The following is a 14,731-nucleotide window of genomic DNA, read 5'->3' as shown; positions in this document are numbered from 1 at the left end:
TCAAAAAGGAGAGAAGATTATATCCAGCTAATCTTAAAATCAGCAGCGACATTTCCAAGGGCTTAAACAGTGATAATATCCCATATAACATTATCCAACAACTGGCCATTGGAATGTTTACATAGGACTGTCAAGTCAGTCTCAATGTAAGAGACTGAACAGACACAAACCGTACATTAAAAATAAGAAAACAGGAAAAACCAATGACTTGTTCCTTCTGATTTATTATTTCTATTAAGAGAGGGGGGGGGGGGGGGAGCATTTTGGTATTTTGCTATAAAACTGAAGAAAATAAAATGCCAAATTTGACTGCATTATTTTTTGCTTGAGTAAGAATTGATGACATTCTTTGTTTTCACAGGAAAAAACCCAACAAACAACCAAACTGTGGAGAAGAGCCTATGTACCCTCAATAATAATTTCTTCTCTTCTGCCTTAACTCTCAGTAACCTTTGACTTATGACCATAACAAAATCACAGAAAGGCTAACAAAATTACCACTTCATCAGAACTTGAAATCAAAACTGCTCCACCTAAATTGTTTGTCTTATACATTTACAAACTCCTAGTCAGACATTTTGAGGTGGGTGCATTATCAAGAATGAAATAAAAATTAGGTGCCACACAATTTTTGTAAATGCATTATTAAATAAGCTTCACATCTTCAACCAAGAAAAAATACACACAGGCAGGGCAAGTTCAGCCCAGCCTACCTTGCGCTAGGAGAGGAGGCCAGAGGATTAAGTCGAATGCCTGGGCCACCATAGCTAAACTAATTTCCCTAATTCCATAATTATAAAAGACAATCAGCAGACATTTTAGGACACTTTGATGCAGCAGGGATCCCCCCCAAACATATTCCTTTCCACCTATAGCCATTGTTTAGCAGTTGTGTTTGAATGCTGCAGAAATTGTTTGGTTTTTGGTTGCTCCTGTCAGGTTTGTAAATAGGATATTTCTTTACTCTCTGTTTTGAATGCTCTTAGAAATTCATATGTTTTAATTTCCAAAGTACTTCTCTCTCTCTCTTCTTTCTCTCTTTCTCTCTCTCTCTATATATATATACTTTCATGTGTCTACTGTACAACTGCATGCACATATGTAATGACCAAAGAACAGACTCATATAAAACCTCTTTCCACAGGAAAACATGAGACCTCCAGACTTCCTGATATAGCCAAATTTGCTATGTTCAACACAAAACGAGGTAGTACATAATTAGACACACACTTCTCTTCCCCTTTTCCTTCAAGGAGTGTAGAAAGCTTTGAGCACATTCCTTCACAACATGAAAGTGAGTATTTCCCTTTTATTATATCCAAATAATATTTAGCTCTATTGGAATAATATGTTGAACTATATTGGATATACTGTAGTTTACATTTTAGTGCCATGTTTCTTGATAGACTACAACCACTTTTGTCAAAACAGGAATTTGGCTTTCACATTTGTTTTGTCTTAAACAGAGAGAAATGTTAGCCTGACCTCATGCACAATATTTAAGATCAAATTTGTTAGAGCACTAGCATATACATGAAACACTATTTTCATGAATATATTTGTGCTCATTTTTCTACTCCTCCTGCAGAATTTATACATATAAAATAACAAAAGCTGTCAAGAGTTTTTGTGTAGATGGCTATGATCTAATAAAATGAAATACTTAAAACCAAAAAGATTTTTCCTGGTGTGTATGCAAAGGATGATACATGAGATTTTTAATGTCTACCACTCAACACATGATTCAATCTCTCTCTAAATATATTTACAGCACAATTCTATGAGGGCTTATATGCTCTCATCCCCATAACTATATAGAGGAGTGAGGCTTCAGGATTAAGCAGCAGTATGTTCAATGGGAATAACTTCCAATAAAAATATACAGGTTGCAGTCTACTATATATGCAAAAAAAATTACATTGAAACACACATAATATTGTTTTGTTTTTTTTAAAAAAAATTCTCCTAGAGGTTCCTGTTTTGACTGCTTGCAATTAGCTCATATTTTAAAACGAATCATTTATAAGTTTGCAAAGTTGAATTTGATTTTTCTATGTAGAAATCTATTCTGATAGAGGGAAAATACTTCAACCCACAGACACTCTAATAAAAATTCAGGGATGAGCTCTAGTCACTACAGAAGTTAGATTTTATTTATCGTGTCAGAAGCAAATTAAGAGTATATTGCAAATTGCTTCTGGTGTGAGAGAATCGGCCCTCTACAAAGATATTGTCTAGGGGACACCTGGATGTGTTACCACCCTGTGGGAGGCTTCTCTCATGTCCCCACATGGGAAGCTGGGGTTGACAGATGGGAGCTCACCCTGTCTCGTGGATTCGAAGCACCAAGCTTCAGATCTTCAGGTCAGCAGTTCAGCCAGCACATGGGTTTAACCCATTGTGCCACCGCAGCTCTAGAAGTTAGATAATGTATCCCCATTAAATATAACATCAGATTTGATTATCTTATATGTTACTTAAACAAGTCTTATGGGGGAAGGTCTGCAAGAGAAATCAGTTAAACCACTCTGCATTTTACATGAGGAAATTCTATTTACTGTGATATCATTTTATTTCAGGAAACACCATATTTATATGAACATGTAAAAATAAACACTGAATGAGCACTTGCTAAGAATGTTTATTTCAATACTAAATGCATAAGAAAAGCATGCATAAGATGGATACATCTAAATTCCTGAATGTTTCTCTTATGGAAAGAGACTTCAAGGACAACCAAAATCAGACTGGAAACATGTTCCTAGAAATGCAAAATGGTACAGACTGTGTCACAGCTGAGAAGTCACTCTCTTTGGCTTTGCTGTTTTCATATTCGATAATTTTTGTGATAGGACTGGTTACCAATGTTATGGCTTTGTATGTTTTTCTGTCTACTCCCTGCAAGAAGAACTCTATCCAGATTTATTTACTGAATGTTGCCATTGCAGACCTCCTCCTGATTTTCTGCCTGCCCTTCCGAATACTCTATCACGTTAAGCAAAACACATGGTTATTAGGGCTGACTTTCTGCAGGATTGTAGGAAACCTATTTTATATGAACATGTACATCAGCATAGTACTACTGGGGTTGATTAGCTTGGACCGGTACATAAAAATTAATAGATCTGTGCAGCACATTAAAGTTGTAACAACAAAGCAAAGCATATATATTTGCTGTACACTATGGACACTGGCAATTATGGGATTTATAGTGATGGTTGTTCAGTCTGCCTGGAAAGAAGAAAAAAATCCTACCAAGTGCTTTAATTACAGAGGAAAACAAAATGCAAAAATGGAAGCAGGCTTGAATTATATTCTTGTCATAATATTTTGGATTGTCTTCTTTCTATTGATTCTATCTTACATTAAAATTGCAACCCATCTTCTCAAAATGTCCAAGAAGAGAAAAAGGTTCCCTGGGACTGGAAAGTATATTGTCATTGCAAGGAACTCTTTTATAGTACTTATCATTTTCACATTATGTTTTGTACCTTACCATCTATTCCGATTTATTTACATCACTTCACAACTACAAGATACCTCCTGCTACTGGAAGCAAATCATCCACAAATGCAATGAAGTTATGCTACTCTTTTCAGCCTTCAACAGCTGTTTAGACCCAGTTATGTATTTCTTAATGTCCAGGAGCATCCGTAAAACTGTACTACGAATGATTTGCAAACGACTTAGTATGGAGTCTAACATCAGTGACAGTACCTCAGAAATGAAACAAAGATATTCTTCTCGTGATCATCTGGAAAGCCCAAATCATCACTCCAGAATATATTTTATTAAGAATGTGAAATAATGAATTAATAGTACAATGTCATAAATGTCCACTCTGATGTAAATTCCATTAGGTTCAATGGGTCTTACACCCAGATATGTAGGTATAGGTTTGTATGTCTTATGAAGACCAAGAGGAGTCTGCTTCAGACAGTCTTAACTCTACTATTGCATTCATTTAATGTATTTGGAAGATCTTTTGAAATGGGAATTGTAACCATGTACAGTAAATAAATAACAATAGTATCTAGCTATGTGGCATGTATGTAATTACGTTTACTTGCAATTGTTCTCAGTAAAACTTGTGTGTAACAGAACTTTATAGTAGGCATTTATATTAAAAGTTAAATGAGATAATGCATTTTGAACTATTTTATTTCTATTCTATACATTGGCAAAACAGCTATATTAAATAATAGCTATACAAAGCACAAATTTAATATATTCAACTCCTTAAAATTATTGCCTTGGCTATGGTAACACATGCCTCTGAAACATCCCATTTATATTACTTTAATGTACTTTGTATAGGATTGTTTTTAGAAATGGTTTGCCTCGGTGAGTTCAAAATTCTGCAGCTAGAGTGATGATAAGAGCTGGTTATAAGGAACATATAAATCTCTTGTTGAAAAAACTTCACTGGCTGCTGGTTAATTTCTGGGCATAATTCAAACTACTTGCTATCAGCTAGGCTTGGGTTCAGCCTATTTGAAATACTGCATCTCAGTGTATGAAGTTTCCTGAATTTTAAGATCCTTGGGAAATGATAAAAACCGTTTATATTTAAACAGGAACTTAATAATATTGCACTTTTATTCTTATTATGTTTTAATTTCTTCCAACTATGATTTTATTATTCTATTTCAAAATGGTTTTATATTGTTTTAAGTTAGCGGTGCTTTAATAAGAAAGTTTAACTAATTGCTAGGTGTTTAGTTGTAATGATTTTTAAAATGTATGTTGCTAATTATCTTGGGCTCCATGTATGACTATAAGTAGAATACAAATTACGCAAACAAGAAGCTATCACAGTTGAAAGTAGAGCACTGATAAAACAACCAATTTGTAAAAAATCTAGAAAAAGCTTATTGAATTTGAGAAAAATGTGGATTACTGAAGAAACTTTTTATTTATAAAATGGAAACTCATGCTTCGCTTGTTTTGTAAAGGGAAGTTTAAAAATTCAGGAGCATGGGGTGAACACTTCCAGAAAGGACAGCTCTCCAAAAAGAGGGGTGACTTACAGAAGATGACATGACCACTTTAGCATAGACACAATTGTTTGTATTAAGATGTACAATACAAACAATTTAATGTCTTTTTTGAACTTCTTGAAAGAATGAATGGCGAGAAAGAGAAGCCTGCCAGTAGGAGGTAAGACCCCCAAAAGCAACATGACTTACTCTAAGTAAATATGCTTGTGACTGTACTGCTCATGTATTAAAGGAGCTTGCTGTATAAGATCCAGCTCTCCACCATTCCGGTCTCTTGAGGTGGAGCAAACCAGTGGTAACCTAACCATTTTAATACGGGTTTAACTGTAGTCTCTCTGCAAGTCTTGCGAAGCTTTTACAGTAAGCCCCTATTCAAAATGAGCTCATACCTCCTAGACTTTAAAAAAAAATTCTCCCTTCAATTTTTTTTAGTGCTGTGGGCACAAAAATGGCACTGGGGCTGCACTTTGCCTATCCAAGTTTAGATATTACCTTGAATATGTTTATATATTACATTTCCTTATCATTTGAGTTTTATGTTTCAAAAGTGTAGGTTTGCTAACTTATAATTTTATTTTCCTCAACTATAATTCTGGTAAGAGAATTAGTAGAATGTGGCACATAAATTCTTTAAATAAATATATAAGCTATATAATGGAGTAGCATACAGAATTCCCTACTGTTGGTGTTACAACTCCCAGGGCTGAAAGAACATCTCTCTTTCTCTCTCCTACACACATACACAGATTCATCTCCTTTTCATCAAATTTCAATCAATGTTGCCTCTCAAGGGATTTCTATTCAATTTCCCCTCTTCTTTAATACTTAACTTTACATTTAGTCTGAGATGTCCTTAACACAACTAAACATAAATTGCAGCACAGTGACTCCTATCAATTGTTAGGAATTGTGGGAGTTAAAGTCCAAAACACCTGGAGGGCCAAAGTTTGGCCATGTCTGACTGTTCTGCCCCCATGCTATCTTAACTACTTGGAAGGTGAACTGGCTGTGCAGGAAACAGATTGGAGACTATATAGTTGAATCAAACAAGAATTTATCAAACTAAAAATTGATATGGAATATGTGCAATTGACAAATGGAGTAGCTCTGGATTATGATTTTGGACTGCGTGGTTTTAAAATGTTGTTATTAAGATGTTTTGATTCAATTATTTTAATGTAACTGTTTATTTTTAATTGATTGATTGTTTTACATGGCATTAAATTGTTGCTTATCTGTAAGGCCGCTATGAGTCCCATTCGGGGTGAGGAGGATGGGATACAAATTTGGTAAATAAATAAATTTATTAACTGACAAGAATTTTAGACTTTCTCTCCTCCTGAATCTCACTACATAGTCTTAATGAGGAGAGATAAAACTTTTGAGAGACAGACAAAGTTCTGGCCAAACTAAGGCTTTTGAATCTTTATTTCTTCTTGTTGTCTCTTGCTTGTATGGTGTTCAACTGTCTCTAAGATGGTATCAGTATTTAACTCTGACTTGAATACAGCTCCAACTGGACTTGAATACAGCTCCGACTGGATGAGCTATTTGTAGACCTTCCAGCCTTCATCTCTCTTCATCTTCCAGTCATGAAAAGGCGGAGTCTTCCAAGAACCAGAAGTGCCTTGCCCGAGTCTCCACCCCTGAGTGGATTCTTAAAAGGCAGGATGACAGAGTCTTCAAATGCAAAGAGGATGTTTAAACTGACCCCCCAGAAACTGTACATAAAGTATTAATCCCTCTAACTAAAAAGGGCTTAACTAGGGGTAAACAGTGTGGGTCTTCATGGGGCACAAGCAAAAATCTGTAAATTCCACACAACCTAATTCCAATAGCTGAAAAGCTTACTGTTAATGTTTACTAAAAGGTGGAATAAATTACTAGAGTACATCTAGTGTGAGTTCCTTCTTATTACAGCACACAGATTTAAAACCACAAAATGAAAATAAGTGTTTATTGATACAGTTTAACCACTTCATAAACTCACAATGAGGCTGGATACAAGGGGTAGATTTTATTTACAGATGGTATCTGATTTGTGTTAGTACTTACTGATATAAGCAACAGGCAGTATTTAAGATTAATGAACATAGAAAAAGAATGCAATTTGGTTTGTGACTATATATGTCACACCTCAGCCTTGATTCACCTTGCTCTGACACACAAACTCCACAGCAGGTTTGTCTTTATAGTTTATTAAAGATAAATGGTAAAAAGTTCTTCAAAAAGCAAAAGAAAGCATCAAAGGTCAGTTACAAATATAGTCTTTAGATATAACTCCAGAGCTTACCAGGAATAAACAACACCCAAAGGAAACATGACAAAATCCAAGGAACAAGAATACATGAACGGCAAGATAATTCAAAGCCCAGCAGGGAAACTAGAGCTTGCTTCTCCGGTCGTGAGAAAGTTGCTTTGACAACAGCTTTTCCCCAAAGCACCCCTTTTATCACATCACTCATTGCAACACATGAAAACATTTCTTTGCCCTCTCACCTCCCCTGTCTGTTTGCAATGCTTATACTACGGCACACTCTCGATTCCAAATGTTCAGCCCTATCTAAGGAACCCATCCCATCAAGGTCAGTTGCTCGTTAACTCTGAGATTCATTAGTAAGCTGGGAATCTACCAACCTCCCTTCTCAAGTCAGTGTGCACCTGGCTGGCTTCATTGGGTTCAGGGTCATCAACTCCATCCCTGTCTGTGGGAAACTGAACTTGTACTCTTTGTTCCTCATCTTCCAAAACTACAGGCCTTTCGGGGATATTTTGAACCTGAATCTCCCTTTCCTTATCAGAATCAATTCAAGCTGAGTCACAACAATATAGCCAATACATCACTGACTTCAATGAATTAGCAACAAGTTAACTTGCAACTTTATTTGAATGTTAAGATCATATGGTACTTCAGAAAAGGAACAATACAAGACATAAAACCAAAAACCATTTAAATGTTCTGCATGTGTCCCTTACCTTAACATCCCTGTGAATTATATTATTATCATGACAATAACGTAGTGCTTCCAGTATCTGCCTCATGTAATGACTGTAAACCCAAAAGACAACAAAGGTATTGTAAACAAAAGTATACAATAATTAAATACTTTCATATAAATATTATGAACACAGCATAGACATTGTGTACTGTTCTGCCCCGCAATCTGTTTGCATGGAGGTGTCCTGTTCTTACTGGAAACAGAGTTGATATGCTCCGAGGAACAGTTGATAAAGACTTTAATCAAACAATAGCAAGGTTCATATCCCAACTCTTCCTGATCTGGTTGTAAAAAGGTTTTTCGTGAACCTGAAGCTGCTATAGGGAATGAGAACATATTGTCCCCATGCCCTATGAGGGGAATTTTGTGTAAAAAAATAAATAAAACCAGATTATCCACAACTAGTACAGCTTTATGTGGAAGGAAGGCCGTTTTCTATTAATTCAACCTGTGCAGTTTCCAAGGTGAGGCACTGCCTGTTGGATAGATAGTCTGTTCCTGCATAAAATACAAAACTGGAAGACTGTGATTCTAGGAGCACTTTAATAATGATATATTTCAGCATGAGGTTTAATGGCTATCAATCTATTTCTTCAAATGGAGAACAATTTTATTATAGGTATAGAGTCTGGAGACAAAGATATAACAAGTTACTGTGTGGGAAGAAGAGTGTAGCAAAGTTACATTTGGAAATAATGCAGTGGGTAAGAGCAACACTGCTTTACTGGTTTAACCACAGTCTTAAACACATACTTTTAAAGGGGTTTCAAAGGTAGTTTTAGAGATATTCTGACAGGTATTTTTCAACTTTTATGCAAGTTTCTCATCAGTCCTATTGTTTGTAAAATGAAAATGCCATCAGAATTTTTTTTTTAAAAAAGAGCAGTGGAACAAATAACGAAAGTTACTTTTCTTAACACAGTAGCAAATAATGGCCCAGCGTTGTTTTTCAAGTCCTCTACTAAGAGCTAGAAATGTATTAATTTTTAAAAGTATTTTTCCAGGCCCTGACAATAACTTGGTTTCTAATTTTTCCCATTGTCCTAACAGAGGAGGAAACTAGCATAAGGGGAATACTTTATCTAAAGAAAAAAGGATCTTGGATTACAACAAATCCAAAGCTACCCTCTTCTAGGATCTGTCCTAGCATAGGAATTCTTTGTTTGGGGGTCTTTGTCAGCTACCACAGTGGGAACACTACTAGCAGGAGACTTAACATGTATGATTCCCATATGAATATACAATGATACTGGTAAACTGTTGATAATCATCTGCACTTTAATTATATTCTTAAATTCCCGACTCTCCTAGTTTTGACTGAGGGGTTTCATCTGCAGCAGTATTTTTCTATTGTATTGAAAAATAATCACTGATAGTGCCAGATTTTCAATGTCTTGTAAAATACCAGGTGAGCTAAAAAGTAGTTCATACAATTCTATAAGTGCTTATAGCAATGTCTCTCCTAGGTGTTGTATTCTACAAAAAAATCTCATTTGGAAATTCTGAAACAACAAAGCAGCACAGGCCCAATTTTTTAAACTGTCACATTACCTCATTGTAGTCCAGTATTATTTTGTAATCTTTAGTAAATGTTAAAATACTGTAGTTTTTTCTGTATATTAAAGAGTAGGCAATGCCTGTGTTTCTTGACAGTTTTGCAGATTAAAATTCCTGGTAATGCTACTGTTTACAAAACATCTACTTTATATTCAAAACATAAAAATCTAGAAGTGTAAAACTTTATAGCTGATCATAATAGTCAAAATTACCTCAAATGTAAACACACCTCCTAGTTTTCATACTAATTATTATTTACTAGGTAAAGGTAAAGGTTTTCCCCTGACATTAAGTCCAATCACGTCCGACTCTGGGGGTTGGTGCTCATCTCCATTTCTAAACTGAAGAGCCGGCGTTGTCTGTAGACACCTCCAAGGTCATGTGGCCGGCTTGACTGCATGGAGCATCGTTACCTTCCCGCCAGAGCGGTACCTATTGATCTACTCACATCTGCATGTTTTCAAACTGCAAGGTTGGCAGAAGCTGGGGCTAACAGCGGGCACTCACTCCGCTCCCGAGATTTGAACCTGCAACCTTTTGGTCCGCAAATTCAGCAGCTTAGTGCTTTAACACGCTCCTATTATTTACTAAATTTGTAAATAAGTTTTCTCCCAAAATCGATTTAAAGGCAGTTTGCATCAGTATTAAATAATTAAAACCTATTTAAATAATGTGAAGAAAACAAAAAAGATACATAAAAAGAAATCAATTCAAACAAACAAATGGGACCCTTATATACTTGGCCAAATTAAAAAGTGGTTCTCATCCTACAGCAATTGCTCACTCTAGGAAAATAAACTACCTGAACACAGTAAAACTCTGTTTTGATTCACATAGCTTTTCTCCTTGAATCTTAGTTTGTCATTTAATCAATTTGCTTTATTCATATGCCTAGAATAGGACACAGTATTCCAGGTGACACACAGTATTAATTATGACTGCTTACTAAACCCTTTCAGAGGTAATGTACACTTTAATAACATCTGCTAGGAGAGAAGGTCATTGCCCTCATCTGTTGAGCAGAAAGCATCTAACTAGCCACTATTAGAAATAAGATGCAAAAGCAGAGACATTCTTGTTGGATCCAGTAGGACTTGCTGGTGCTTAGCTTGTGCTAAATGGAAGTTTTGCACATTCTTAATTGACCTGACATTTTAAAATTAAGTGTGATTCATAACAAATGCTAACAGCAATGTGATTTAGCTAAAATTGGCTGAAATATTACTTGCATGAAAGCATGTTGTCCCCTATTGGCCACAAATGTTTTAAATTCCTGTTTTAGGCAACATGTGTAATGCTGATTATGAAGAACTATAAACAGAACGTTGCAACTGCAACCTCCCTAAAAACAATACCAATTACAATATTGTCAATAGAATGAGTGTCTAGTATTAATTAGTTCATCTGGCAAATAAAAATAACACATACCTGGCTACAGCTTCGCTGTATACAAAACCAGCATCTGCTCTTTTTACAATTTCAAAGCAGAGATCTGCGCCATCCATACTGCAGATTAAAAAAAAGTGTTAATGGTATTTTTAAAAAGCAAACAAAAAACAAAACCTAAGAACTTGAAATTATGGTAGCACTCTATTTACATTTTCAAGATAAATTATAAAAGCACCACACACATTGTTAAAACAGCAGTTGGGAACATATGCCCTCCAGATGCTATTATAACGAGTTCTATGGTATGTAGTGCTGCCTTTGGGAGTGTTTGGAAGCTTCAACTAGTACAAAGGGCAGCAGCTAGAGCAGGCACGGGCAAACTTTGGTCCTCCAGGTGTTTTAGATTTCAAGTTCCACAATACCTAACAGCCAGTAGGCTGTTAGGAATTGTGGGTGAAGTCCAAAACACCTGGAGGGCCAATGTTTGTCCATGCCTGAGTTAGAGTGTTAAATGGGGCTGGTTATAGAGAACATACAGTTCTCCTGCTCCAATGTTTCTAGGCACAATTCAAAGTACTGATTATGACCTATACAGCTCTATATGGCTTACGTACAAGCCATCTAACAGACTGTCTCCTGTTATTAGCCTACCTGGCTCCTAAGATTCATTGGAGAGGTCCTTCTTTTAGTCCCACCACCTTCACAGATAAACCTTCTCACTGGCTGCCCCAAAAACAGAAAGTCACTGCTCTATTTTTGTCGCCCTTCCAGTAGCAGGTGAAGACTTTAAATAACAAATTCCACGATTTTTTATATTTTACTATAGTGCTTAGAACCTCTGGGATTTATAGTTCATCTATACATCTTTCCACTTCTGTATTACATTTACCAAAGTATTAAAAAAATAGTTTGTCCACAGTCCATTATGTTTGAAGACCTTGTCTTCTTTTCTTTCAGAAGCTTAGACAAACATACAGATTATACAATACTAGGGGAGTGGCGGCATATAAGTTTGAAAAATAAATAAATAAATAAATACTAACAGCAAAAACTATTTTTGGCTCAAAATGTAACATTATAGTTTAAAATGATGTGAAAAAACACAAATAGTAGTCAATGGTCAGCATCCATATCTGATGCAAGGAAAATAAGGATTGTCATACCCTTTCCTGTTGTTGCAACTTATATTTTTATGAAAAAGAGTCCCCAAAAAGTTCCCAGTCTTCTAAGCCGGTTTTAGGGTTGACTGGGGACTGCTGTATGTGTTGGGTGGGTGTATGTAGGTGACTGCTGACTCTTGTGAAAGGAGTTTTTTTCATTGGATTCTTGCCAATATGTCCAGATGCTGAGGATTACTGAAAACAAGAGTATATGGACCAGTTTGGATACATTAACATGCATTTTATTTGCTCTGTATGATTGATAGAACTGCTGTATGTCTTTGCCTGGTTCAATCTCTCACAGGAAAGGAGGGAGGAGAATAAACAATTAATATGGTTCTGGTTTGTTAGGATAAACATGGGAGAAAGAAGTATGATGGAGTTCAGGGAAAAGCCAGGAAGAATGGATGTAAGAGTAACAAGAGTATAGTGAGCTATACTAGCAAAGTAATGCCTTAGAAAGAAAACTTTTAATGTTTAGTATTTAACCACTGCCAGTCTTTTTGTTGTTATTATTAGGGGACTTAGTGGCTCTTATTTCTTATTAGACTGTGTCTTTGGCAAGGATGTCTGCTTTATTGTTCATTTTTTGTAGTGTCATGCACATCAATAATATTATATTAATGACTATCCCAGCCACATACTTACTTACTTAGGCGGTCCCTCGTAGGCTGAGGATGATAGTCCTCCAGTAATAGGCACTTGAGGTGTGTGTCCGTAGATGGCTGAAGAGACCTATTCTTGATCTGCATGTTCTCCCGCAGTGAGGACATCGGTTTCCAGGTGGAAGGCAGTCCCGGTCAGGGTTGGCTTGACGCTCCTTCCTCTTGGCACATTTCTCCCTTAAGCCCTCCATTCGTGCCTCTTCAAACTCCGCAGCACTGCTGGTCACAGCTGACCTCCAATTAGAGTGCTCAAGGGCCAGGGCTTCCCAGTTCTCAGTGTCTATGCCACAGTTTTTAAGGTTGGTTTTAAGCCCATCTTTAAATCTCTTTTTCTGCCCACCAACATTACGTTTCCCGTTCTTGAGTTCGGAGTAGAGCAACTGCTTTGGGAGACAGTGATCGGGCATTCGGACAACGTGGCCAGTCCAGCGGAGTTGATGGCGTAGGAGCATCGCTTCAATGCTGGTGGTCTTTGCTTCTTCCAGCACGCTGACATTTGTCCGCCTGTCTTCCCAAGAGATTTGCAGGATTTTTCTGAGGCAGCGCTGATGGAAATGCTCCAAGAGTTGGGTGTGATGTCTGTAGACCGTCCACGTTTTGCAGGCGTAGAGCAGGGTTGGGAGGACAATGGCTTTATAAACAAGCACCTTGGTATCTCTACGGATGTCCCGGTCATCAAACACTCTCTGCTTCATACGGAAAAATGCTGCACTTGCAGAGCTTAGGCGGTGTTGTACTTCAGTGTCGATGTTGACTTTTGTGGAGAGGTGGCTGCTAAGGTAGCGGAAATTGTCAACGTTTTCTAATGTTACACCATTAAGTTGTATTCCTGGCATTGCAGAGGGATTAGCTGGTGCCTGTTGGAAGAGCACTTTGGTTTTCTCGATGTTCAATGAGAGGCTGAGGTTCTCGTATGCTTCTGCAAAGATGTTTAGAGTGGCTTGTAGGTCTTCTTCTGAATGCGCACAGACTACGTTGTCATCGGCATATTGGAGTTCTATAACAGATGTTGTGGTGACCTTGGTTTTGGCTTTCAGTCTGCTGAGGTTAAATAGCTTACCATCTGTCCGATAGATGATTTTCACTCATCTTCCCATCAACAAGGTGAAGCTTCCCATCAGAAGGTGAAGTATCATAGCGATGAAGATGGAAAATAAGGTGGTGGCAATAGCACATCCCTGCTTGACACCTGATTCCACCTTAAATGGGTCACTTTGGGAGCCGTTGCTGTCCAAGACTGTTGCCATCATGTCATCGTGGAGGAGCTGCAGAATGTTCACAAATTTGTCAGGGCACCCGATTTTTTGGAGGATGGTCCAGAAAGCGCTGCGATTCACTGTGTCAAATGCCTTTGCAAGTGTCAAGACCCAGGCTGCAGAGCACCAATAACCATTCACAGAGGCCAGAATCTATCTAATATCTTTATTGTAAGAGTATATAAAGTTAATAAAAACAAGTGTAGAAAATATTCCAGAAGTAGACCTTTCAGGAAAGGTCAAAATTAGTCCAAAGAAACAATGTCCAATATGAAATATTAAGGTCCAAAGTTGTAATCCAATAACCGAAATACTCACTTTGCCAAGCAAAGTGAGGGGAAATGACAAGGTCCTTTAGTCCACGAAACTTAAGCAAGGCTGGGAAGTAAACTTGATTCTTGGAACACTAGGCTTAATTCAAGGCAACAAGAAACGAGGAGCAAGAACAGGATCCGTGGTAAATTCGTGGCGAGGTCCGGGAAGCAAGGCAATGTCCGTGGAGCAAGACAAGGTCCTGGGAAGCAAAGCAAGGCTGAAAACGGGAACGAGGGCTTGGAAGCGGGAGTAGCGTAGTCCACACACAACCTACTCCCGTAGCTGACGAATTGACTCCGCAAGGTTCCTACGTGGGCAAAACACCTAAATAGGGTCTCGTTTCCCCGCCAAAGAACAATTCTCTGGGGAACCAGAACCGAAAGCCATTCT

General features: G+C 37.3%; 2 protein-coding genes across 14 annotated transcripts in view; one reads left to right on the top strand and one right to left on the bottom strand.

The window, feature by feature from the left end:
* cask (calcium/calmodulin dependent serine protein kinase) overlaps nucleotides 1-14,731 on the bottom strand; it is a 191,522-nt gene that overhangs the window by 82,616 nt on the left and 94,175 nt on the right. For all 13 annotated transcript variants that reach the window (XM_008107419.3, XM_008107422.3, XM_008107423.3 and 10 more), the window contains exons 4-5: nucleotides 10,985-11,062; nucleotides 7,977-8,049 (exon numbers count right to left, since the gene is read on the bottom strand). In XM_008107419.3, the coding sequence (XP_008105626.1) occupies nucleotides 7,977-8,049; nucleotides 10,985-11,062 (151 nt within the window). The remainder of the gene's footprint in view (nucleotides 1-7,976; nucleotides 8,050-10,984; nucleotides 11,063-14,731) is intronic.
* Nucleotides 1,067-6,893, top strand: gpr34 (G protein-coupled receptor 34). The gene is made up of 2 exons (XM_008107414.3): nucleotides 1,067-1,294; nucleotides 2,580-6,893. The coding sequence occupies exon 2, from the start codon at nucleotides 2,657-2,659 to the stop codon at nucleotides 3,806-3,808; it is 1,152 nt and encodes a 383-aa protein (XP_008105621.1). The 5' UTR covers nucleotides 1,067-1,294; nucleotides 2,580-2,656; the 3' UTR covers nucleotides 3,809-6,893.

The sequence above is a fragment of the Anolis carolinensis genome, chromosome 3 (assembly GCF_035594765.1).
Source record: "Anolis carolinensis isolate JA03-04 chromosome 3, rAnoCar3.1.pri, whole genome shotgun sequence".
In the NCBI taxonomy this organism is placed as follows: Eukaryota; Metazoa; Chordata; class Lepidosauria; order Squamata; family Dactyloidae; genus Anolis; species Anolis carolinensis.
Note: the sequence above shows the minus strand (reverse complement) of the source record. Positions and strands in the feature narration are given on the sequence as shown.

What these genes read in the sequence shown, in the direction of transcription:
- gpr34 (XM_008107414.3), top strand. Translation starts at nt 2,657, where the DNA reads ATGCATAAGAAAAGCATGCATAAGATGGATACATCTAAATTCCTGAAT.